The sequence below is a fragment of the Ranitomeya imitator genome, chromosome 6, assembly GCF_032444005.1.
Source record: "Ranitomeya imitator isolate aRanImi1 chromosome 6, aRanImi1.pri, whole genome shotgun sequence".
In the NCBI taxonomy this organism is placed as follows: domain Eukaryota; kingdom Metazoa; phylum Chordata; class Amphibia; order Anura; family Dendrobatidae; genus Ranitomeya; species Ranitomeya imitator.
Genome location: NC_091287.1, coordinates 337,026,752 through 337,053,875, shown reverse-complemented (window position 1 = coordinate 337,053,875; position 27,124 = coordinate 337,026,752). Strand labels below are relative to the sequence as shown.

The 27,124-nt window shown below is 46.9% G+C and overlaps 2 protein-coding genes across 3 annotated transcripts in view; one reads left to right on the top strand and one right to left on the bottom strand.

The window, feature by feature from the left end:
- Window positions 1-3,510: 3,510 nt before the first annotated feature.
- Window positions 3,511-7,069, bottom strand: LOC138642604 (stress-associated endoplasmic reticulum protein 1). The gene is made up of 3 exons (XM_069730867.1): window positions 6,762-7,069; window positions 6,616-6,691; window positions 3,511-4,518 (listed from the first exon to the last, which is right to left on the bottom strand). The coding sequence occupies exons 1-3, from the start codon at window positions 6,843-6,845 to the stop codon at window positions 4,478-4,480; spliced, it is 201 nt and encodes a 66-aa protein (XP_069586968.1). The 5' UTR covers window positions 6,846-7,069; the 3' UTR covers window positions 3,511-4,477.
- A 12-nt stretch (window positions 7,070-7,081) lies between these two features.
- The window catches only part of LOC138642602 (eukaryotic translation initiation factor 2A), a 49,757-nt gene continuing 29,714 nt past the window's right edge, over window positions 7,082-27,124 (top strand). Inside the window, exons 1-4 of one of the 2 annotated variants that reach the window (XM_069730864.1) lie at window positions 7,082-7,229; window positions 12,628-12,697; window positions 19,998-20,072; window positions 20,171-20,289. In XM_069730864.1, the coding sequence (XP_069586965.1) occupies window positions 7,202-7,229; window positions 12,628-12,697; window positions 19,998-20,072; window positions 20,171-20,289 (292 nt within the window). In that variant the 5' untranslated portion in view covers window positions 7,082-7,201. Of the gene's footprint in view, window positions 7,282-12,627; window positions 12,698-19,997; window positions 20,073-20,170; window positions 20,290-27,124 lie in introns of both variants that reach the window. The other variant, XM_069730865.1, reaches the window with a different exon arrangement.

Sequence of the window (27,124 nt, the reverse complement as noted above, 5' to 3'; positions counted from 1 at the left end):
CCCATAAAAAATCTTTGGAGGGATTTGAAAGTCCATGTTGCCCAGCGAGAGGCTCAAAACATCACTGCTCTAGAGGAGATCTGCACGGAGGAATGGGCCAACATACCACCAACAGTGTGTGCCAACCTTACGAAGACATACAGAAAACGTTTGACCTCTGTCATTGCTAACAAAGGATATATAACAAAATATTGAGATGAACTTTTGTTAATGACCAAATACTTATTGTTCACCATAATTTGCAAAATAATTCTTGCCAAATCAGACAAGGTGATTTTCTGGATTTTTTTTCTCATTTTGACTTATAGTTGTGGTCTACCTATGATGTCAATTACAGGCCTCTCTCATCTTTTTAAGTGGGATAACTTGCACAATTGGTGGCTGACTAAATACTTTTTCCCCACTGTACTTATACATGGTTATTAGATCGCCCCTCAGTCGTTTTTTTTTCTAGACCATATAATCCTAATTTTGCTAATCTCTCCGGGTATTGTAGTTCCCCCATCCCGTTTATTAATTTTGTTGTCCTGCTTTGTACTCGCTCTAGTTCCATTATATTCTTCCAGAGCATCGGTGCCCAAAACTATACACAGTACTCCATGTGCGGCCTAACCAGAGATTTGTACAGAGGCAGTATAATGCTCTCATCATGTGTATCCAGACCTCTTTTAATGCACCCCATGATCCTGTTTGCTTAGGATCCCAAAGTCCTTCTCCATGTCAGATTTACCCAGTGGTTTCCCATTCAGTGTGTAATGGTGATATTGATTCTCTCTTCCCATGTGTATAATCTTACATTTATCATTGTTAAACCGCAACTGCCACCTTTCGGTCAACACAAAAAAAAACGAAATTTTGTTGGTAAAAATTTAGTTATTTTTTCTTCACTGCCTAATGGTATAAGTCTGTGAGACCCCCTGGTGTCAATATGATCACTGCACCCCTATATGGATTCATTGAGAGGTGTAGTTTGTCAAATGGGGTCACTTATGAGTTCTGCTGTTCTGACACCTCATGGGTTCTCCCAGTGAGTCATGGCACCTGCAAACAATAACAGTAAAATCTCGCACTCCTTGCCTTCTGAGCTTTGCACTATGGCTGAAAAATATTTCCCGATTACATGTAGGGTTATTGGCACACAAAAAAAGATGAACCTCAGTTTGTTGTAAAAAGAAAAAAAGTCCTATTAGTCCCAAAATTAAAAACTTGGGATTGAAAACATTTTACTGGTAAAAAATGTAATTTATTCTTTCTTCATCGCTCAGTGGTATAAAAGTCTGAGGCACATGAGGTGTCAATATGATCACTGCACCCCTAGATAAATTCACTGGGAAGTGTAGTTTGTAAAATGAGTTCACATGTAGGGGGTTTCTGTTGTTCTGGCACCTCAGGGGCTCTGACAATGTGACATGGCACCCTCAAACCATGCCAGCAAAATCTGAACTCCAATATGGCACCTCTTCCCTTCTGAGCTTTGCACTGTGCCTCAAAAGTAGTTTTCCCCTACATATGGGGTGTCATCATACTCAGGAGAAATCGCACCACAAACTGTGTGGTGCAATTTATCCTGTTACCCTTATAAAAATGCCAAATTTGCGGCCAAAATAACATTTTTGTGGGGAAAATGTGATTTTAATTTTTTTTTTCACAGCTCAACATTATAAACTTCTGTGAAGCACCTGGATGTGCAATGTGCTCATCATGCATCAAAATAGATTCCTTGAGGGGTCTAGTTTCCAAAATGGTGTCACTTGTGGGTGGTTTCCACTGTTTAGGCACATAAGGGGCTTTCCAAATGGGACATGATGACCGCTAATTATTCAAGGAAATTTTATATTAAAAAAGTCAAGTGTCGCTCCTTCCCTTTCGAGCCCTGAAGTGCGCCCAAACAGTAGTTTTGTCCCTCATATTGGGTATCCGCGTCTCAGGGGAAATTGCACAACGAAGTGTATGGCGCAATGTCTCGTGTTACCCTTATGAAAATGCAATATTTTGTGTTAAAAACACTTGTGGGGAAACTGATTTTTTTTTTTTATTTTTTTATGGCTCAACGTTATAATCTTCTGTGAAGCACCTGGGGGTTCAATGTGCTCACCACATATCTAGATCAATTCCTTCAGGGGTCTAGTTTCCAAAATAGTGTCACGCGTGGGGTATTGTCACTGCTTAGGCACATCAGTGTCTCTTCAAATGCAACACGGTATCCGCCAACTGTTCCAGCAAATTTTGCATTCATAAAGTCAAACTGCGCTCCTTCCCTTCCGATCTCTGCCATGCGCCCAAACAGTGGTTTTCTCCCTCACATGGGGTATCGGCCTGAACGGGAGGATTTGCACAGAATTTTGGGGTCCATTTTTTTTGTGTTATCCTTGTCAAAAAAAAAAAAAAAAGTATCTGAAAACATTTAACTTTTTTTCCACACAAAAAAACAAAAAATCTTTTTTCCCCCCACATTCGAAGAATTCCTGTGAAGCATCTGAAGGGTTAAAATAAATCTTGAATGGGATTTTGAGCACCTTGAAGGGTGCAGTTTTTAGAATAGTGTTACTTTTGGGTATTTTCTACCATATAGACCCCTCAAAGTGACCTCAAATGTGATCCCTAAGGCTATGTGCACACTTTGCAGATTCCACTGCGGAATTTTCCGCAGCGGAATTCCAAAATCCGCAGTCAAAACCCGTCGCGGTTTTTACTGCGGTTTCTTATGCGAATTTTCATCTGCATTTTCCTATTGGAGCAGGTGAAAATCCGCAGTAAAGAAGTGACATGCTGCAGAATGTAATCCGCTGCGTGTCCGCGCGGTTTTTTCCGCAGCATGTGCACAGCGTTTTTTGTTTCCCATAGGTTTACATTGTACTGTAAACTCATGGGAAACTGCTGCGGATCCGCAGCGGTCAAATCCGCAGCAAAATCCGCAAAGTGTGAACATAGCCTAATAGTGATGTGTCGTTGCTGGCTCCCTGCTGTGAACGATTGGAGCCGGCAACTCAGCGATCCACTAAATTCTCTGAACGGCTCTCACTGAGCGTAAAATCACAATTTTTGCCAAATTTCCGTTGTGTTTATTTATGAAAAAAAAACAAACAAAGTCATACTGAAGACATTTTACCACTAATGTGAAGTACAGTATGTTACAAAAAAAAAAAATCACAGGGATCCATTGAAGTGTTCGAGTCAGAGTGACAGTGGTTGACGCATCCCATAGGTTCAAGGTTGGGAAGGGGTTAAGGTTAAGTTTAGTATGTATGTATGTATGTATGTATGTATGTATGTATGTATGTATGTATGTATGTATGTATGTATGTATGTATGTATGTATGTATGTATGTATGTGTTTGCACAAACAGACACCAGCATTGTAGAAAAACATGGCAGACATTTGCACCTCTACCATAGTCTCATACATCGCTAGGGTTGCACAATTTTTCCAGCTAAATAAAAAATGAAGGCTTTTTCCTAAAACACATGATCCCCTCCATTTTTTCAAAAATCCCTCAACAATGCTGAAACAACTTTTTTGTAAAGTTTTTATTTTCTTTTTACAAAACGCACCAACTGTACACTTTTTTTCTTTTTAGGTAGGTCACATTTTGAAACAATACCTATGGTTGCTCAGAGCTGTGATAGCCATGCCGCTAACCAATATTTTCAACAGATATCTAACCACCAGTAAAATGGAGAGTGGATTCCTGTGCATGCAAAAGCATAGGTTAGACAATAAAAAAAAAATAAGTTGAGAATGCATCCACAGTTTTTTCTCTTGTAAAGGCCAAAATGGCTTGAACAGACAGCTCTATAGTGGGGGATGATGGCACAGGTCTGCGCTCACTCTTTCCCATCAGCTCTGACCATAGCAGTCCACTGTGCAGCTTTGCTCGTGCTCGCCCTCTAGTGGACATCTGGGGAGCGGCACGTTACAGGTGCTAGTTTTTGGCAACATAAAAGATGTCTCTCTAGAGAATTAATAGCCTCTATGAGCAAAGCAAGCAGCTGAAAATGAACGAGAACACTTGACAGATTTTCTTGCAGCATATAGAGAATAATCAAATCACTCTGTTTTCCAGCTTTTGATTCTTAAATTAAAAAGAATTAACCAATTTTATACATTAAAAAGGTAGAATATTTAACAAACAGATAGCTTCAGACACAAACCTATTAGAACTACAGGTATCTACATTGCATACAACTTAGTTCCACACGGAGTAACGCTCACTGCAGAAGCAGCTCCACGACGGCAGGTCGGCTTTATTGCTCTGATGCATATGGTGCTCTCTGAAGGCACTGGAGGATGGATTACAAAAGTTGGAATGACTTTGGTGGCACAGTTTGGAATGACTCGGATGATCGCGGTTTACGTCGTCATTCTGGAACAGGCAGTTGTGTGAAATCTGGTTTTCGTTGTCCCAATTAACAGGAAAATAATAAATCAGAGTCCATGTTATACTTCACAGGAAAATTGTAACGTCTGGAGAAAGGTTTACATGCCCATCCTAATGCTCTGAATTATTTGGAAAATTGCTGTAAAGGAGAGAAAAAAAAAAAAAAGTTTAATGAAAAATATCACAGAATGCAAGACAATTCCTGTAAATACAAAATGTAGAAGACATCTGTAAATTCCCATTAAGATGTAGAGACCAGCCGCTTCCATATGGTGGGGGCCTGCCAATACAGTAATGTGTGCCTGCTCTAGGGATCACAGGACCCCTTTAAGTGTCTCATGGTTGTGGTCTGCCTAAATATTACCAATCCCCCTTATGCATGTAACACGACTGGCATCTTGTCTTCTGCCAGCCGCTATAGGGTACAGCGCTCCATAGGGAAACAGGAGATGCAAAGGTCACGTAAGAGGTTTCCTGGAAGGGGATGAAGAGACATTGAGGAACTTATGGTGCCAGGCCCCCCACCAGTAATGATGCGCAGTGTCCTGTGCTGAGCTGTCATGTCACCACTGCACACAATCATTGCCTGCAGCAGTAACACATCAATGACACTGGTCACAGCTGCAGCCAGTCATTAGCTAAAACAGGCATGGGTAAAGATATCACTGGAGCGGGAATCCTAGAAAACCGGCAAAGGATCACTGATACCGGAGCACAATGGAAGGAGAACTTCGGGACTAGACGTTTATCAAAGCTGGTGCAGAGGAAACGCAGAGAAGTGTCCCACAGTCAACTCTACGGGGATTCTGTGAAACGTCAACACCTACGTCTGATAGGCAGCTATGGGAAACTACTGCGCTTTTCCTTACAGTCAGTTTTGATTAGTCTCCATTTACCGCATTTCTTTTTTTTTTTTTTTTAATAGAATTGTGAACTATTAACTTTTTTAGTTCTATGTGGCAGCACAATCCTTAACGGTGACCGAGCACCATAGACTGCAATGGGAAACCGGGAGTCACCACACAAGCACCCATGTAATCAGCACCCAACATGTGTTACTGTACAGGAGAGCAAGATACTAAGCCTTCGCCCAAATCTGAGGCAAGAAACTCCTTGTGATGCCGCTCCACTCAAAGCCCCACAGGACCGAGCCCCAGCTGTTGCCTGCACCTTCAGCGCCCCCCCAAGACCACCAGCGCCCCCATTACCATGTACCTCCAGCCCTCATCAGAGCTCCACTGTGCAGACATAGGATGTTGTAATCCCAGAGACCCCAATAATACAGATAATATGCCGCTCCTACAGCAGCACACACCACATCACGGGGAGATGCCTTTCCATATGGCATAGACGTGTCGCCTGTAAACCACTGTAAAGTCTCACTACACATAGCCGTGTACTGCACGCCTGGCATAGAGGGTCCATCATCACCGGTATTTGACCCCAGTACTCAGACATCGATGTCTGGGACCCTACAGGCCGGCACGTGCCACCAGCACCACAACTCCCAGCAGATTTCCCCCATTACCTGGACAGCTGTCAGGACACCATGCAGAGATCACATCTCCCGATAAGTCACTAATGGCAGATAATCCCTTCCTTCCAGACCTACGTGTGACCCTAATGTCAGCAATGGAACCACTCTGCGGGCGAGGAGCGGACGATTACTAGGCCAGGTAGCAAGAAACAGCAGTCTCAGCCGGGGAGGAGACAGTCAGCAGGAAGGAAACTGCCATCAGGATGTCTAGGCCACAGGTCCCAGCCAGGGCAGCAGGAACGTGGGACACGTCTCCATCCAGTGATGGGATCCGGGCGGTCTCCAGCTTGCTGACTGTTTCCATGGCCTGTGTGCTGGCAGGTGGCACACGATGGCCGGCAGATTCCCAGCGCGGGTCATCTGTAGGCGCAGACAAGCCACAGCCGAAACAGTTTATATCAGTGACCCCCCTCTGCTGATGGCACTACAACACCCAGCACGTCCTAACAACCCCAGCTGGGAGTTGTAGTGCTGCAACAGCTGGAGAGCTACACTCCAGCCTGACATCACAGCTCTGGGGGAACTACAACTCCCAGCAGGCCCTGACAACCTGCAGAACGTATGGCATGCTGGGAGCTGTAGTGCCACAGGCGTCCCTAAGCCCATGTCAGACACTAGTCACATGTGGGGCTGGCGCAGCCCTGCTGGGAGTAGTAGTACCACAGAGCAGCACATCACTGACAGGCAGCTGTCACTCACCGGAGCCGCACACCACGAAGATGAAGAGCGCCAGTAACCAGGGTCCCACCGAGGACTTCTCATCCGTGGGGTTCCGCTGCAGGAAGGAGAGACACGTTACACGAGCAGCCCACCCGGCGCCACCCTCCCCCGGTCCGCACACGTACCGAGGTCTTGGCCACGTTGCCTCTCTGTGTGATGTTCTTGCTGTGTTTCTCGTTCGCCATCCGGATTCTCTGTTTGGCCACCATGGCGGCTGCTGACGTGTGAGCGGAGGGATAACGGACAGCAGGCAACGGTCACCGGCCCCTTCCCTACTGGGTGTGTGAGCAGTAAATACCGAACCGCCGAGCTGCCAGCGTAGGCAATTCCACAGACCCCGCCCCCAACGGAACTACGTATCACACTACTGCGTACACGTCATCACTTCTTGTCAAATAGTCCGCGGAGTTACACGTGTGTTTGTAGCGCCCACGGGCGGAAGGATTCCAGACACTTCAGCGGATGTGTCTCCTGAAGTGCGTGATGCGGCCACTAAGGGTTACGTGTATCGCGTGAAGGCTCCGCCTCTGCCCTCGTTACGTCACCAGTCTCTTTCCGGCTCAAGATGGCGCCTCCCATGCCGCTTCTGGCAGGTCTGTTACATCTGCACGGATAGTAGCCGGTTCCTCCTACGTGTGTGTCCCGGTACGCTGACCGGTGCAGGGAGCAGGGCCAGCGCCCCGTACTGTGTGTTACTGGCGCCTCACTTCTGCACCACGTGGTGTGGAGTGTACTACAGACTGACACGTGATAGGTGCAGACTCCAGTCCTGGTCACATCTACAGGAGGGCGCCCCCGAGCGGCGGTGCTGGGCCCACACTGCAGCGGGAATGATGGGATCTCGCCCTCCATTACTACAGGGGCTTCTCCGTGACCCGTTATGGGGCTGAGAACTTACAGGCAATTCCTAACTACCTGCCCCGTCACACAGCGCTCCTGCTGGCCACCATTCTGCGCCATGTTTCCCCGTGACTGCCCACGTCATGCTGACTGACAGCCGCCACTCACTGCGGGTAACTGCCTGCCTGCGGTGCCGCTGTCTGCCCAGTCACACAGCGCTCCTGCTGGCCACCATTCTGCGCCATGTTTCCCCGTGACTGCCCACGTCATGCTGACTGACAGCCGCCACTCACTGCGGGTAACTGCCTGCCTGCGGTGCCGCTGTCTGCCCAGTCACACAGCGCTCCTGCTGGCCATTCTGCGCCATGTTTCCCCGTGACTGCCCACATCATGCTGACTGACAGCCGCCGCTCACTGCGGGTAACTGCCTGCCTGCGGTGCCGCTGTCTGCCCAGTCACACAGCGCTCCTGCTGGCCATTCTGCGCCATGTTTCCCCGTGACTGCCCACATCATGCTGACTGACAGCCGCCGCTCACTGCGGGTAACTGCCTGCCTGCGGTGCCGCTGTCTGCCCAGTCACACAGCGCTCCTGCTGGCCATTCTGCGCCATGTTACCACGTGACTGCCCACGTCATGCTGACTGACAGCCGCCACTCACTGCGGGTAACTGCCTGCCTCCGGTGCCGCTGTCTGCCCAGTCACACAGCGCTCCTGCTGGCCATTCTGCGCCATGTTACCACGTGACTGCCCACATCATGCTGACTGACAGCCGCCGCTCACTGCGGGTAACTGCCTGCCTGCGGTGCCGCTGTCTGTCCAGTCACACAGCGCTCCTGCTGGCCACCATTCTGCGCCATGTTACCACGTGACTGCCCACGTCATGCTGACTGACAGCCGCCGCTCACTGCGGGTAACTGCCTGCCTGCGGTGCCGCTGTCTGTCCAGTCACACAGCGCTCCTGCTGCCCATTCTGCGCCATGTTACCACGTGACTGCCCACGTCATGCTGACTGACAGCCGCCGCTCACTGCGGGTAATTACCTGCGGTGCCCGATCCCGCTGTCTGTCTAGTCACACACCGCTGCTGCTGGCCATTCTGTGCCATGTTACCACATGACTGCCCACATCATGCTGGCTGACAGCCACCGCTCACTGCTTCACTGCGGGGGATCAGCTGTCAATCAGCATGACGTCCTCAGTGATGCCCCTCTACAGAGCAGACTGGAAGAGGAAGAGCTGCTCTGGTAAAATGAGGTCAAATGAAGTCTCAGCTCAGCAGGCAGGTAGTTAGCATTTGCCTGCCTATAAGTTCTTGGGCACATATGAAAAAAAAAGTTGTAAATCCCTTCCAAGACATAATGTCATGGCCATACTGCTGTAGTTGGATAATAGGAAAACAAGCAGGCTTGTAATTGCTTTGCTTTATACGATCTCTGTGATTCTCCTGCAATGAAAGCCTTTATCTTACATGGTGTACAGCTCATTTCCATGGAGCTGGGCCCAGTGTTCACAGTAGGTTACTCCTCTCATCCCAGTCAGCTCTCTCCAGTACATTGATTTCTGCACAGCTGCTCACAACATCTCTTCTGTCATGGCTCTTCTAACAGCAATATCTCCCCCTGTTATTCCTATGTGTAAATATAGTGGTAACAGTGTAGACCCAGAACAAACTCCCATTAATTTGTAGTAGTAGCATGCAGCTTCTCACTCAGCACTGTCACCCCCAAGCAACCAACAAGTGAGGAGAGCATGCGTGGCTGTGAGACAGTTTGAGAATACCTGTTCAAAGTAAATCAGTCCGGGAGATCGTCACCCACCCTCTTTATGAGCACGCAGGTCTCTGAAAGCTAAATCCATTGACCTTATATCTAGGTCCTGTGGCCATGACAGAACAGTTAGAGAGGACGTCATCAGGTCAGAAGCCTACAGGTTTGCTCTTCTGCCATATGGTTCCAGAGATATGGGTTTTTGTATTTAATCCTTACAAGGGGCTGTGCTCACAGATTCTCTATGGCTCTGTCTTTAGGCTGTCCTGCATAATTACTCTGTGAGCAACACTCCCTTACTACGGTTCCAGAGCGGCCTTTATAAAAACAATAAACGACATACAGGGGAGCAGTAGGAGGAGACACTATAATAAGAGGAAACACTGGCCAATTTTGACCTAGCGACAGACTCTTTAGCTGGCCTCTTCTCTGCAGGATGTTTCCCCACACAGCTCCTGCCTGTTTGATTGACACCTCGCTGTCTATGTGAAATCATGTACCGGGCAAACACAGCAGACAGTGAGTGATCAATCAAACTAAAGAGCCTGGCGCACTTAACATCACATTACATATGAATGAAAACTCTAGTCTCTTGAGAATGCAGCAACAGATACAAAATATAAAGGTGTAGATGGATTTTTCTTTCAAAGACCTGCATGCACTTCTTTGATTTGAGGGGGGTAGATCTAACTGCCAGATTCCCTTTAAATAACAGTTTTCTTTTTTAGGAAGAACTATCGGATAATATATTAATGTTTCCATCGCTGCCTGTGTTGCGGCAGTAGACAGCTGCAACACATGCTGGGATTTCCTGTTTTTTTTTTTTTTTTTGGGGGGGGGGGGCAATCCCTGCATGTGTTGCTGCTGTCTACTGCTGCAAAACATTGAGCCGCAGGGAGTTGAATATATTATCCGGCTCCAGTTGAACTGAATAGAACCTTGTGATGATCACAAGACCAGGACCGAATATAATCTTTTGGAAATAAAAGTTAGTTACTATGCAGCCATTACACGCAGTAATCTAATTAGAACAAAGTATTGAAGACTGCATATACTTTCAGTACAGTGGGAGAGATTTCCTGAAACATAAATATATGTGGTTCATGGTGGGTGATGCATTGGCGCATCTGTAGGGTGTGTGCACACGGGTATTTGTAGCAGACATTCACAACTCATTTGAATTGGTGAAGCACACTGGAAGAATTGACGTTCTGCTGATTTTAAGCTGCTTCAAATCTGTAGGAAAAAGAATAAGCAACATGTGGGCCGAGTTGGCCTTTTGTACAACACCATCCATTTTTACCATACAATGTACTGGAAAATGTGGAAATTTCAAGTATGGTGTGAGACAAATGCAATTTTCCATCGGTTTTTGGGTTTTGTATTTATGGTGTTCATTGTACAGTAAAAATGACCTGACAATACCATTATTTAAGTCAGTACGATTATGGCAAAGTGGTGGATATTTTAAAAATTCTTGAAAAAAAATTGTGCTTGTGCTACCATTTTCTGAGACGTGTACCATTTTCCTTTTTCAGTCAATGGAGCCATGTGAGGGCTTGCTTTTTGCATGCTGAGCTGATATTTTTATTGATACCGTTATGATCAGTACTTATTGCATTTTTTTTGGTGTTTCATCAGCCAACAAACTGTATTTCTGCAGTTTTGGATTTTTTTTTCATTTTAGTCCCTTAGAGCACTTGAACCTGCTATCGTTTGATCACTTGTACTTTATACTGTACATCTATATTATAATTGGTAGAGACAAGTTGAACTTGATGGACCTAGGTCTTTTTTCACCCTATGTAATTATGTAGTACAAGTGTTGCAGTATATAGTACAAAAATATTTAGAATTGAGAGTCCTCAGTGGTTGATACCTTTTAATGGCTAACTGTAAAGATGGTAACAAATTGCAAGCTTTCGAGACTACTACCCGCTTTCGATCTACTGCCTAACGCGGTACCAAGATATATATCTTTGCAGTATATAGTAGAAATCACGGTTTCCTATGAGCACCAGACACAGGTTATTCTTCATAGGAGCACCTTCATGGCGGGCACGGGAGCTTCAGAATACCCCTGTATGCCTTGGAACTTATCAAATACCCCCTGAGGCGATAGGTTTCTGGTACGGCGCCCTGTAAATGCCACTGTCAGTGACTGACTTCAGCCTTTAACAGGTTGACAGACGCAGACAAAGTTTGGCTCCACCCGCGATTATGACAAACGGTATTGCACTCTGACTGATTCTAGTCAATGATTGTGTTCATCTGTGATGTTTTTTTTCACAGCTCAGATCACACTGAGAAAAAAATCTCAGCATGCTGCGAGTGTCTGCATTTATCGGACGAGACTCGTCAATGTAAGTCAGTGGGTGCGAGAAAAAAAATCACACGGCACACGGACCATGTGCAGTCCGATTTTTATGCACCCATCTCATAGGAAACCTGACATTTCATCAGCCAAGTACAGTAAATTCCCAGCGTGAATAGATAGATGTCAGTGAGATATATAATGTATATGTAGTGATGAGTGAACATGTTCATATAAGGTGTTATCTGTGCATGCTCGCGTGCTGTGTTTTGTATCTGTTCAGCCCTTGCAATCACTAAATAAGGGCCGAAACATATCTTTCATGATTATTGTATTTATCATCAGTATTTTGTGTATCATATTATTAAATAGTGTGGACTACTGCTCTCTTATGATCTTGTCCATTTGGTCTTTTATACAGCCAATGGGCTTTTTTAAGTATGTATAAAGGGAATCTGTCAGCAGGTTTTTGCTATGTAGTCTGAAGACAGCATGAGGTTTGCATTATAGCACCGATTTCAGGGATGCCTCCCTGATCAAGCTCCAGGTTTTGTTTGCTTACAATGATTGTTTTAGCACCAGGAGCTTATCACGCCCCCTCCTGTGATGGGCAGCTCACTGTCTATGGACATTGTAAGTAGAGAGCCTGGTGTGGGCGGGGTTAGCATTCTCAGCTCTGCTTAATTGCTTAATCTAAACACTCTTTGCACCCAGTAATGTAAGTGATACATCGTTGGATTCAGCTTCTCTTTGCCTACATCAGGCTGCTCTCAAATGAGGTAGAGAAAAACTGCCGACAGATTTCCATTTACCGGTAATTGTTTTTGTTTTAACGTATAATTATTTATAGGTGATTCCTTTGTTTGGCATTATTCTTTGTTGCCAGAGAGGAAATGATGCAACGATTTTTCTTTATTGTATGATGACCCTCTTGAATACAGACAATTCTCCCACAGTGTCAGTGTTGCCCATAGAAATTTATCAGATGACCTCTTTTACCTCCGTACCATTAGGGCAATTGTACAGGCATTATAATAAATATTTAAATCTGTCCTGATTTTGTTTCTACAGTCCGGGGATCTGATGGACTTCACATGATCCAGGGGCCACCAAACTTTGCAAATTTGGACTTGTTTGAACGGTAAACGTCACATATTTTCACGCTTTTGTACACATAAAATGTTCGGGCTGCATCTTTATTTTAAGAGTGTGCCTCAGAAATATGGTCCAACTTCAAAGAAGTGCTTACAAACTCAATAGAACAGAGCTTGTAAGCACTGCGCATATTTTGCCACCACTGCTAGACAGCAAGAGTAATCAATTTCCTAGGCAATGAGCTGGAAACAAGTGTTCAAAATTCCAAACTTTGTTAAAAAAAGCAAAAAAAAAAAAAAAGCGCAATTTTCCGATACCCGTAGCGTCTCCATTTTTCGTGATCTCGGGTTGGGTGAGGGCTTATTTTTGTTTTTTTGCGCGCCAAGCCGATATTTTTTAATGATACCATTTTGGTGCAGATATGTTCTTTTGATCGCCTGTTATTGTATTTTAATGCAATGTCGCGCCAAACAAAAAAACGTAATTCTGGCGTTTTGACTTTTTTCTCACTACGCCGTTTAGCGCGATCAGGTTAATCCTTTTTTCCAGTTCACCACCTGACAGCACACTGGAGGACGTCCTTCTTATCCTTGATGGGACAGGAAACACGAGAGGTTAAAAGGACCCTCCCCCTACCACCCATCAGTGTTTTTCCTGTCCCATCAGGGATAGGAACGGACGAGAGGATCTACCGTTCTGTGCGGGGGGATGTGGATCGGGGGGCTCGGCCTCACCCTTCCCTCCATGAGACACCCGCTGGCTGACACCCGCCCGAGGGTCCCTCGGTCTACCAGTGTAGCGCTTCTCCCTGACGGAGGCTCTCGATCTCTCCGTCCCGTCCCCTGGTGCGCGCGATCCCAGCGGCGGCCTCTGCAGATGCCGGCGTCTCCATGCGGCCGCTGGGGGAACCAGATCATCGCCGCACCTTCCTCTCTTTCCGGCCGCGCGTCACTTCCGGTTTGCGGCTGAGGGGGATGGACGGCGTCTCTGCAACAGGAAGTGCAGGGAAAAGAGCGGTGGAGAGCGCTGGTTTTGAACATGAGGAACAGAATAAAAAGGTATGGTGCAGGGGCAGTAGCGATCTCTAGAGCATCATGGAGGACGCAGCTAGAGCAGAGGGGCAGGAGTCGGCAGCGCTAGTAAGTAGGGAAGCCCTGTGTAAAAAAAAAAGGAGAAACGCTAGTGTTTGCTATATATATATATATATATATATATATATATATATATATATATATATATATATATATTTATTATTATTATTATTATTATTATTATTTATTTATTTTTTTTTTTCATAGGCACCCTCTTTGACCGAGAAATCGGTAAAGAGGCCCGGTAGGAATAAGAAGTGTCCTATCTGTGCGGTTAAGCTAAAAGATTCCTGGCAGAAACCCATATGTGAAGCATGCACTTGCAAAATCATAGGAGAGGAACAGGCGTCTCTTATGTCAAATATGAGAGCCATGATAAGGGAGGAAGTTCAGGCTTCAGTTTCAAGTCTGGTACTCCCTCAAGTCTCACCTTCACCTTCTGAGAGGCCAAGGAAAAGGCCGAGGGTCGAGTACTCTTCCGAAGACTCATCATCCTGTGGGTCGGAGGTAGAGGAGGAAGATGAGAGTAGAGATCCCCCAGAGAAAGGGAGAAGATATTTGTTCCCCGCCACAGACACAGGAGAACTGTTGGAAGCAGTGCGGCATACCATGCAGATTGAGGAGCCTCATCCATCTTGTTCCGTTCAAGATGAAATGTATGGGGGCTTGCGCTCACAGACCTCTAAAGTCTTCCCTGTAAACTCCCATATCAGATCCATGATTCTGGAAGAATGGGAGGAAGCCGAGAAAAGACTGACTATCCCTAAGGACTTCAGACTTCGCTTGCCATTTGATCCAGAGGAAGTCAAAGAGTGGGTCGATATACCAAAGATAGACATACCTTTGGCTAAAGTATCTAGAAGGACGGCGATTCCTTTTGAAGACTCTTCCAATTTGAAAGAGCCCATGGACAGGAAGGCAGACGGCCTTCTAAAAAGGGCCTGGGAAAGTTCTTCGGCGATCATTGGGGCTAATATTGCAGCGACATCCTTGGCCCGCTCCATGGACCTTTGGTTAGATGATCTTCAGGATCAACTGGTAGCCAAGACTCCCAGAGAAACTATCCTGAAATCCCTACCTTTGCTAAAATTAGCAACAACCTTCTTGGCAGACGCATCTGCAGAGTCTGTTAGGTTCGCGGCTAGGGGTCAATCTCTATCTAATGCAGCCCGTAGGGCTATCTGGCTTAAGAGCTGGTCGGGGGACTTGCATTCTAAAAATAAATTATGTTCTATACCCTTTTCTGGGGGCAGGATCTTCGGACCTGTCCTCGACGATATTTTAGAAAAAGCCGCAGATGTAAAGAAAGGTTTTCCGGAAGAAAAGCCTAAAAAATTCCAGCCCTTTCGGAGACCCCGCTATTGTCAAAAACCCGATTACAGGGGTAAGGGAAAACAGGGTAGATGGAGCTACCAGAAAGGAGGGGATAACAGGCCTAAAAGTAAAGAAGCGAGCTACTCGGGACCAGGGTCTAGCTTCCGCAGGAAATGACGCCTTCAGAGTAGGGGGTCGTCTGACAGGATTCCTGGGAGGATGGAGGGAGATTACAACAAGTCCATGGGTCTTACAGATTGTATCCCAGGGGTACAAAATAGAATTTACATCCCTTCCTCCCGAAAGATTCCTGTTGTCCAACTCCCATCTAAAGCTATCATCCCCCATGTGGTCAGATATTCAAGACCTTTTAAAAATGGCGGCTATTGTTCCGGTACCCCCTCGGGAAGAGTGCGGGGGTCACTACTCCAATCTCTTCTCGATAACAAAACCATCGGGAGAATCGAGAACGATTATACATTTGAAACATCTGAACAATTTGGTCCTTTACAAAAGGTTCAAGATGGAGTCGATTCGGTCTACCATCCCTCTGTTGGGAAAAGACATGGTAATGTGCACTCTAGACTTAGAGTGCATATTACTATGTACCCATTTATCTAAGTCATCAGAGGTTCCTGCGGTTCGCGGTAAACTTGGAAGGAAAGATCTACCATTTCCAATTCCGCTGTCTCCCCTTCGGCCTGGCTTCCGCTCCCAGGGTTTTTACAAAACTTATGGTGGAAGTAGTCGCTTTCCTGAGGAATCAGGATATAATGGTGATTTCCTACTTAGACGACTTCTTAATAGCGGCAAACTCAGAAGTCCAGCTCAGGATCAACTGTCAGTCCCTCATCTCAACTCTAGAGAATCTGGGATGGATTATAAATTGGGAGAAATCAGATCTAATCCCAAAACCCAGAATAAAATTCTTGGGAGTCATGCTCGATTCGCAAGCAAGAATGTCCTTTCTTCCAGAAGACAGGCTAAAGGGCATAATAAAGAAGATCCGTCACTTTTCTCGAGGCCGAAATACGATCAGAGACGGGATGAAAGTACTAGGTCTGATGACGGCCTGTATCCCTTGCGTAAGATGGAGCCAGTTTCATTCTCGACAGCTTCAGAGGGGAGTTCTGAGGATCTGGAACAGGAGGCAGAACTCTCTGAACCGGACCCTGAGCCTTACTCCGTAGGTCAAAAGATCTCTGGTGTGGTGGACTCTTCCCAGAAACCTCCGACTGGGGGTGCCATGGCTTCAAACACCGAGCGTATCAGTTACAACAGATACCAGTCAGCTCGGTTGGGGAGGTCATGTACAGGGAAGATATTTTCAAGGTCGCTGGGAAAAGGAAGACCGCAACCAGTCATCAAACCACAGAGAACTACAGGCGGTTTGGGAGGTCTTAACGGCGGCGCAGCATCTGCTGCAGAACAAACACGTGAAGGTCTTCTCAGACAACACGACAACGGTAGCCTTCCTGCGGCATCAAGGGGGTCCAAGACATCTGGCGTTACAGGACCTGGCGGAACAGATGTTCAGGTGGGCAGAAAGGTCGGTTCTGTCAATCTCGGCGATCCACCTGGAGGGCTCCAAGAACCAGTTGGCAGATTTCCTCAGCAGGAAAAGCGTATCCCCCACGGAGTGGGAACTGAACAACGAGGTGTTCAGAGATCTGTGTCAACGTTGGGGGATGCCGACGGTGGACCTATTTGCTACAAAAGGAAATGCAAAGCTCAAGATCGTCTACTCCCTAAACCCTTGGGAGAGTCCGGCCGCGATCGATGCCTTCTCACAACCCTGGAACCGCGGTTTTCTGTATGCATTTCCTCCTCTAGCGATGATCCTGAGGACACTCAGAAAGATCTGCGAGGACGGGGCCAAAGTCATCCTCATAGCTCCTCACTGGCCGAAACGCAGTTGGTTTCCATTGTTAAGGAAACTGTCAGTGGAAGAACCCCTCCTGTTACCGGAAAGAAAGGATCTTCTACAAGGTCCAGTTCTACATCAGAATCGAAGAGCACTTCAGCTGGCGGCCTGGATCCTGAACGGAAGGTCTTGAGGGCAAAAGGGCTTTCAGATGATGTCATTTCTAACCTTCAAGCCAGCAGGAAGCCGGTGACATCGGCTATCTATACAAAGATATGGAAGCGATTTTGTGGGTTTTGCGGAGAGACGACAGTTGATACTGACCATCCAAATATCCCCAAAATTCTTGACTTTCTGCAGTCAGGGTTTCAAAAAGGTCTTAGACCAAGTACATTAAGGGTCCAGATAGCGGCCCTGAGTGTATTCTTCGATTCTTCCCTATCTGCCAATCCCTGGATTAGCCGTTTCTCTAGAGCAGTCCAGAGATTAAAACCATTAATTAGAAGGTCAGTCCCACCGTGGGATCTGAACTTGGTTCTAAATTTCCTATGTGAACAGGCGTGGGATGTAACAGGGGATATAGAAATTAATAAACTCTCCCTTAAAACCGCATTTTTAGTTGCGATGATGTCGGCAAAAAGATTGGGGGAACTACAGGCTCTGTCCGTGCAGAATCCATATTTGCAGATCTGCGAGGATAAATTAGTACTCAGACTCGATCCGGCTTTTCTCCCTAAAGTCGTGTCAGATTCCAATATGAATCAAGAGATTGTTTTACCATCATTTTGCCAGTCCCCTAAAAATCAAAAGGAAAGATTTTACCACAATTTTGACGTAAGAGACTCGGTGCTCAGGTACCTTGATTTATCCAGACCCTGGAGATGGGACAACAATTTGTTCGTCCAGTTCAGGGGTCCAAATAAGGGTAGAAAAGCGTCTAAAGCGACTATCGCACGGTGGATAAAATCCACAATCAGTTTAGCTTATAAAGCTAGAGGGCAAAATTCCCCGGTCGACATCAAAGCCCATTCATCTAGGGCCATGGCCACGTCATGGGCAGAGAAAGGGGGGGCGACGGCAGATCAGATCTGCAGAGCTGCGTCATGGTCTAGCCTTAGTACCTTTTCTAAACACTATAAGTTAGATGTGGTGTCACCTCAGTTGGCTTTCGGTAGAAAGGTACTTCAAGCAGTGGTCCCTCCCTATATACCAGTCTGCTTTGGTATTTCTCCAGTGTGCTGTCAGGTGGTGAACTGGAAAACAGTAATTAGACCTACTGGTAATTGTATTTCCAGGAATCCATCCTGACAGCACTATTAGTTCCCTCCCTAATGTATGATCTTTATACTCATGTGATGTAACATTTGTATGATTGATTATTTTGTTGGAATAAACCTTTGTTTTTGCATCCATCCAGATGTGTTACTTTGGAAAAGCACTAAAGGGTGGTAGGGGGAGGGTCCTTTTAACCTCTCGTGTTTCCTGTCCCATCAAGGATAAGAAGGACGTCCTCCAGTGTGCTGTCAGGATGGATTCCTGGAAATACAATTACCAGTAGGTCTAATTACTGTTTTTTTTTATTGATAGGGCGATTCTGAACCCAGCGACACCAAATATGTGTATGTTTGAATATTTTGTTTTATTTTGAATGGGGCGGAAGGAGGGCGATTTTAACTTTTATATTTTTAAAAAACTTTTTTTTCCCTTTTGGCATGCTTGAATAGTCTTTATGGGAGACAAGAAGCTGCCATAACCCATTTGTCTTTGCTACAGGCAGGCGATGATCAGATTGCTTGTATGTAGCAGAATTACTCACTTGCTATGAGCGCCAACTACCAGGCAGCGCTCATAGCAATCCAGAAGTGACAACCATTGAGATCTGCAGGAGACCTCTGGTTGTCATGCCAACCCATCGGTGACTCGCGATCACGTGACTGGGGGTCACCGATGGGCAGATTTCTGGAAGCGCGTGTTAAATGCCACTGTCAGAGTTTAACAGCGGCATTTAACTGGTTAACAGCCATGGGAGGGTCACGATTCCTTCTGCGGCTGTTAATGGCAAGAAAATATGTGGGCTCAGCGCCGAAGCCCACATCAAAGGGAGAGTGTCCGACATCGGCGTACTATTACGCCCGATGTTGGAAAGGGGTTAATTCAAAGACCATCTATCAGAAAGACCAACCCTCCCAAGGCTAGGTTCCCATTGCGTTAATGGGACCGCGCTAACATACAGCGTTGCACGGCGAAATTAACGCCGTGCAACGCGTCCGTTAGCGCGCTCATTGGCAGCAATGGGAACGCGCATCGCTAGCGCGTGCCATTTTCGGCACGCGCTAGCGATGTGCCGGTGTTTTGTGACGCGCCTCGGACGCTGCTTGCAGCGTCCAATGCGCGCCCGAGGTCCGTTTCCCCCTCTCGCAGATTTGCGTTAGCGCAATCCGCTAGCGCTTAGCGCTAAACGGATTGCCCTAGCGCAATCTGAACCTAGCCTAAGCAGTCTATATGGGCATTTAGGTCATAGAAAGCAGAATAAGACAATACCTGGACATCTGCGATCCGATGTGTTATTCCAGAAAAATCTACATTTTTTAATGCTGGACTTGTTAATTTCGACTTCCCCATTGAGTTTAATGGGGAAGTCTAAATATGCATGTCCAGAATTAAATGGGGAATTTATGCAACCAAAATGTATCGGCAAGAGAAATTGACATGCAGCATATTGAGAAATCTCTACTGTGGGTCAATTTCCACTTATAAAATAACCACCGCACATTAATGATCATTTTATATTCTCATCCTTTTTACTGCTATTGTAAAATGCTGTGGATTTTCTGCCAAGATGTCAGGATAGAAAATCTGCTGGCCAAACTGGTGCCTGTTACAGTAGTTACTTTGTCCCACATTGTGGTAGAATTCTCCATGTCCCTATTGCTGGCCATACACATCACAGGCATCAGTGTAGGTAGGTACCAATGGGGCGAATACACAGAATAATAAAGCAGCAAAGTAGAAGAGATTTACTGCAATTTACATTATATGGTGCTTTATATGTTTTTGTTTGCTTTCTGCAATTTTAGGGACTGGAACAAAAACTGCAAAGTATGCATGTTCAGCAAGGATGGCAAGCTTTTTGCATGGTGCAATGGAGAAGTGTAAGTCGTATTACTGTTCTAGGTGTTAGCCCTCGTCGTGGGGCTTAATTATTAATATATGAAGTCTCAATGCTTTAAAATGACCCTTGTGTTTTCAGAACAAATATAGTGAGCACGACTGACAGCAAGTTGCTGCACACCTTTGATCTCCCCAAAGTGGTTGGCCTTGGATTCTCTCCAAAGAACACAATCCTGGCAACCTGGCAGACGTACATCAGTAAGTAACGCTCCCTTTAGGCTCAGATGAACCTATGCAAAATTGTAGAGGTTTTTTTTTTCTGGATGAAAACGCAGATGATTTTACATGCACTCGTCTAAGTTTTTGTCCTTAAGGGGTTTCTAAGGCTAGGTTCCCATTGCGTTAATGGGACCGCGCTAACGTACAGCGTTGCACGGTGAAATTAACGCGTCTGTTAGTGCGCCCATTAACAGCAATGGGGACGCGCATCACTAGCGTGTGCCATTTTCGGCACACGCTAGTGATGTGCCGGCGCTTGCAGCGTCCGAGGCGCGCCCGCGGTCCGTTCCCCGCTCTCGCAGATCGGAGATCTGAGAGAGCGGGGACGTTTAACGCGACCCATTTATATCACATTGCGTTAGCGTAATCCGCTAGCGCTGAGCGCTAAACGGATTGCACTAACGCAGTCTGAACCTAGCCTTAGTCATTTGTATGCACTTTTTTTTTTTCATCCGTATGACAACAATTTATAGTTGTTATAATAAAAGGCCAAAAATAAAAACTTCTTTTCTGTGTCAGTAATTGCAAAGTATCTGTAAAAAATGTATGGCAAATTAAGGTTCCTTCATACATTCCATTTTTTAACACACCCATTGAGTTTGAGAGTCTGATCAGAAAGAAAAAGTCTGAGAATAATGCAGATATTTTACACGAAAAACATCAGTTCGTGTAGAAAAACACTTATGTGACCAGATGTCAGAACCTGCTGATCATACAGAGAGGAATGCTGTCACATGATGGTTCTTCCTGCAGAAGAGGTATCACATAGGACTTTTGTAGGACATTCCTTCTCCTGGACCAACCACTGATTGATGGACATAGTATGAGTACCGTATATACTCGAGTATAAGCCGAGATTTTCAGCCCAAATATTTGGGCTGAAAGTTCCCCTCTCGGCTTATACTCGTCAAGGTGGGTGGCAGGGTCGGCGGGTGAGGGCGCTGAGGCATACTTACCTAGTCTCAGCGATCCTGGCGCTCCCCACCTGTCCCACGATCTTCGGTGCTGCAGCTCTTCCACTGTTCAGCTGTCACGTGGGACCGCTTATTAGAGAAATGAATAAGCGGCTCCACCTCCCATAGGGGTGGAGCCACATATTCATTTCTCTAATCAGCGGTAACGGTGACCGCTGATAGAGGAAGAAGCTGCGGCACCGAAGACAGCTGTCCGGGAGAAGGAGCCGGACGCCGGGAGCAGGTAAGTATCGCATATTTACCTGTCCACTTTCCAGCCGCCGGGCGCTACTCCATCTTCTCGGTGTCTATCTGCACTGACTGTGCAGGTCAGAGGGCGCGATGACGCATATAGTGTGCGCGGCGCCCTCTGCCTGATCAGTCAGTGCGGAGAGACGCCGGGACCGGACGCTGGGAGCTGCAAGCAAGAAAGGTGAGTATGGCATTTTTTTTTTAATTGCAGCAGCAGCAGCAATGGCAGAGATTTATGTGGAGCATCTATGGGGAAATATGAACGGTGCAGAGCACTATATGGCAGAGCCATGGGGCAATATGAACGGTGCAGAGCACTATGTGGCAGAGCTATGGGGAAATATGAACGGTGCAGAGCACTATATGGCAGAGCTATGGGGCAATATGAACGGTGCAGAGCACTATATGGCAGAGCTATGGGGAACTATGAACGGTGCAGAGCACTATATGGCAGAGCTATGGGGCAATATGAACGGTGCAGAGCACTATATGGCAGAGCTATGGGGCAATATGAACGGTGCAGAGCACTATATGGCAGAGCTATGGGGAAATATGAACGGTGCAGAGCACTATATGGCAGAGCTATGGGGAAATATGAATGGTGCAGAGCACTATATGGCAGAGCTATGGGGAAATATGAATGGTGCAAAGCACCATATGGCACAGCTATGGGGCAATATGAACGGAGCAGAGCACTATATGGCACAGCTATGGGGAAATATGAACGGAGCAGAGCACTATATGGCACAGCTATGGGGAAATATGAACGGTGCAGAGCACTATATGGCACAGCTATGGGGAAATATGAACGGTGCAGGGCACTATATGGCACAGCTATGGGGCAATAATGAACATGCAGAGCACCATATGGTACAGCTATGGGGCAAGAATTATCTATTTTTATTTTTGAAATTCACCGGTAAATGCTGCATTTCCACCCTAGGCTTATACTTGAGTCAATAAGTTTTCCCAGTTTTTTGTGGCAAAATTAGGGGGGTCGGCTTATACTCGGGTCGGCTTATACTCGAGTATATACGGTACTTCCGCTTTCTTTAAAAAGAGGATCTTCCGTATCTTGAGAGTTCTCGACATGGCTCTGGAGTTGGTAAGCCAAACCTCCGACTCCTCAATATCCATGACACCGACTCCACCAAAATGGACTCCGACTTCACAGCCCTGGTTCTCGACCAAACAGTGAAATGCAGTTTCTGAAGACCTTGATAGTACAACTTCTATGGCTATTATGGAATATGTCTGAGAGGACAGGTACCTTAATGACATCAGCGATGCATACGTAGGCTGGAATCCACCAGCCCTACATTTACTGCATATTAAGTGAATTGTTGGTAGAGGAATTTATCTGTTTAGTGCAACTGCAATTATTCTCTTGGCTATTAAAAGTAAAGAACTGGTTTAGCAGGGTAGATGGATTAGCATTTTAAGAATCCTGGATAACGGAACTTGTATGTTTTCTCTGCTTATTTTAGGACTTGAGCAAATATAAGAATTGGATTAGGATAGAATTTCCTGATCTTACAGAACAGGATCTAGTCTTTGTATTGGCACTTAATATGCAATCATGTGCATACAGACTAAAGGTACCGTCACACTTAGCGACGCTGCAGCGATACCGACAACGATCCGGATCGCTGCAGCGTCGCTGTTTGGTCGCTGGAGAGCTGTCACACAGACCGCTCTCCAGCGACCAACAATGCCGGTAACCAGGGTAAACATCGGGTAACTAAGCGCAGGGCCGCGCTTAGTAACCCGATGTTTACCCTGGTTACCATCCTAAAAGTAAAAAAAACAAACAGTACATACTTACCTACAGCCGTCTGTCCTCCAGCGCTGTGCTCTGCTCTCCTCCTGTACTGTCTGTGTGAGCACAGCGGCCGGAAAGCAGAGCGGTGACGTCACCGCTCTGCTTTCCGGCTGACCGACGCTCACAGACAGTACAGGAGGAGAGCAGAGCACAGCGCTGGAGGACAGACGGCTGTAGGTAAGTATGTACTGTTTGTTTTTTTTACTTTTAGGATGGTAACCAGGGTAAACATCGGGTTACTAAGCGTGGCCCTGCGCTTAGTTACCCGATGTTTACCCTGGTTACCAGTGAAGACATCGCTGAATCGGTGTCACACACACCGATTCAGCGATGTCTGCGGGGAGTCCAGCGACGAAATAAAGTTCTGGACTTTCTTCCCCGACCAGCGACAGCACAGCAGGGGCCTGATCGTTGCTGCCTGTCACACTGGACGATATCGCTAGCCAGGACGCTGCAACGTCACGGATCGCTAGCGATATCGTCTAGTGTGACGGTACCTTTAGGAGAAATTTTTCCTCTGTATTACTTTGGCACTTTTGAACAGCTACTCATTAACATGAAATGGTAAGAATTAAGGAGCGGTGTCGTACCGTAGAATATGTTCTCACTTCCACATCAATCAACTGAACTGAACGGGAAAGAGGCTAAGTGAATGGAGCGGTGTTGACGTCACTGGTCAGAACGTTATCGCACATCTTAGAGATCACTTCTAATAGTGGGACAGCCCCTTGAACAAATCATAATATATGACCCTTATTGATCTTCAGAATGATCTGTCCAAGCTCACTGACCAGAGCAAATTTTATAGTGGAATTCTGTGGTATTTCTGCGCAAATCCTTGTCTTTCTTCGTGTATGATGTTGTGATCAGGGTTCTGTGGAGGCCTTCACTTTCCTGCCTTGTTTTTCTTTCTGCTGATGATAGCTATGAATGACATTGGCTGTACGTTTGTGATTATTATCCTGCAGCAGAATAAATTTGGAGCCAATACGATGCCTCCTTGATGGTACTGCATGATACATAAGGACATGACTATAGTTCTCAGCATTGCAGACATCAATAAAGAACCGTTCCAGCCTTTGTTTTTATTGCAGCGCTAGCCTTGTGCTTCTATTCTAACTTTCCTGCCCCTAATAATACACTTACCAGCTGCCATCTTCATCTGTCATTGGCGCCACTCCGGTCATCTGCAGATTGTCACCTGCCGGATCGCTCCAGTGTTTGTTGGGCAATCTGGAAGTCACAGCTCTATGCAAGTCTGAGAGCCAGAACGAGGCCTTAGACTTACATCGAGAGCTGATAGCCGGCGTCATCGACAGTTCTTTTAAATCTAGCGCATGTGTGCCGCTCATTTTGACAGTGTCGCTGCGTCTCTGAAGGCAGGCGTACGTTTCCCGCCTGCACATGACCGGAAGTTCAACAGTAGGCTGTCTGGGATTACACGAAGAGACAGAAGGATTTGCACCAGTCTACATCCACAGATCATCTGTGCTTGGTTCTTAATAGTGCTTGAAACTACCTCCAGAAACGAAGTGCAAGTGTACCAAGAAGAATCATTGCTTTAATGCGGTTCTGAACACAAACTGCAATCACACCAAATATTCATCCTATTGACATTTCTCTTTTTTCTTGCTTCATTGGGGGACACAGGTAACCATGGGTGTATGCTGCTGTCGCTAGGAGGCTGACACTATGCAAATAAAGAAGAAATAACTCCTCCCTGGCAGTATACACCCTCCGACAGGCACCAGGCAACTCAGTTTTTCCTTAGTGTCTGTAGGAGGCGGACCTGGATCTAACAATAGATCCGCATTTGTTTTTTCTTTCATGTTTTGTGTGTGTTTTATTAATCTTCTTTTTTCCTTTTTGTTTCAGATGCTTCTTCTGGGGCTACAGGGTGCAGTTCTCTCACCCTGATTCCCCACAGTGAGCGACCGAGAGAGCAGTGTGGTTTCACCCACATCGCACCCTCTCGGATCCGCTGGGCAGGACTTCGATTCATGTCACCCTGGGGTGTTCATGCTCGCTGTCGGTGGCTAGTCCTTGCCCTGTTCTCCCCCTCCCCCCCCTCATCCCTCTCCTCGGAGTGGGCTGGGAGGAAGACGGTGGTCACTTCCAGTGTCCCCATCCCCCTGTTTAGGGGTTGACACAGTCTTCTGCGCTGGCTGAGATAGCGTGGGAAGGAGGACTTCATTTCTAGGACCCTTTCCGTGGTACGAGGGCTCCTGACGCGTTCCTCGTCTTCAGGTAGGGGGATCTTGAATCAACGGATGCCCCCACTCCCCCCCAACCTATCTCACCTCTACAGTGGCAGGCATCTCTTAGCAGGCACTGCAGTCCGGCTGCCCCTGGGTTCCTGCGCTGCACCTGTCAGCGCCGATCTTCTCCCTTTTTTTTTTTTTTTCGGTTGCTAGCGCGACATGCAATAGCCCCTTCTTCTTTTCAAATTTCGCGGCCGGCTTCTTCTGTTCTCAGAAGTTTGGCTATCGGTAGTCGACGACGCCTGGGTCAGGGAGATTGTCACCTCAGACTACAAGATAGAATTTTCTTCACCCCCAGGAAGACGTTTCTTTCTCTCTCGTTCTCCCAAACAGTCCTCCCATCTCCCAGGGCTTCTCCAGGCCGTCGATTCTCTCCTTGCCTCAGGAGTCATAGTTCCGGTTCCTTATCGCTAGCGGTTTTCGGGTTTTTACTTAAACCTGTTCGTGGTGCCAAAAAAAGGACGGCTCTCTCTGTCCAATTTTGGATCTCAAGCGGTTAAATCGCCATCTCCGAATTCGACACTTGAAAATGGAATTGCTATGCTCGGTGATCGCGTCCATGGAACTAAAAGAATTTCTGTGTTCCGTGGACATCCGGGATGCGTACCTACACATCCCGACTTGCGTACAACATCAGAGGTTCCTCAGGTTCGCGATCCATGCCATCATTACCAGTTCACGGCTCTCCCTTTCGGTCTGGCGTCTGCTCCCAGGGTCTTTACGAAGGTCATGGCAGCGGTTGTGGCCATTCTACGTTCAAAGGGGATTCTCGTAATTCCATACCTCGACCTACTCCTGATCAAGGGGTCGTCTCGTCGGGATTGCAGCCAGACCCTCCATCTTACCCTGGACACGCTTATTCGCCTCGGCTGGGTAATCAACTATCAGAAGTCCTCCTTGATTCCAACCCAACGTCTGGAGTTCCTGGGCATGGAATTCAACACCTCTTAGGCTCAGGTCTTCCTCCCCAAGGAGAAGTTCCTTTCTCTTCGTCGGGAGTCAGAGCACTAAAGGGCCCGAACCCTCTGCCTCTCCGCCTTGCCATGAGGGTTCTGGGGAAAATGGTCGCTTCCATGGAAGCAGTCCCCTAAGCTCAGTTCCACTCTCGCCATCTCCAGCTGGCCCTTCTGGCTGCCTGGGACAGGAACCCACTTTCCCTGGACCGCCCGCTTCACCTCTCTCCCAAGGTGAAGGAGTCTCTCACTTGGTGGACGCTATCCACCTCCATTCTGCGCGGGAGGTCATTTCTTCCCCCTCCGCTGGCAAGTCATCACCACAGACGCCAGCCTCCAGGGGTGGGGAGCGGTCTTTCCCCACCTCACGGCTCAGGGCCGCTGGACTGCTCAAGAGACACGGCTTCCTATCAACCTCTTGGAAATCAGAGCCACCTTCCTAGCCCTCATCCACTGGCAGTCCCTCGGACAACACCACAGCCGTGGCTTACATAAACCATCAGAGAGGGACTGGCAGCAGACAGGTCATGACGGAAGTTGCAAAAATTCTGCGTTGGGCGGAGAGCCATGTTC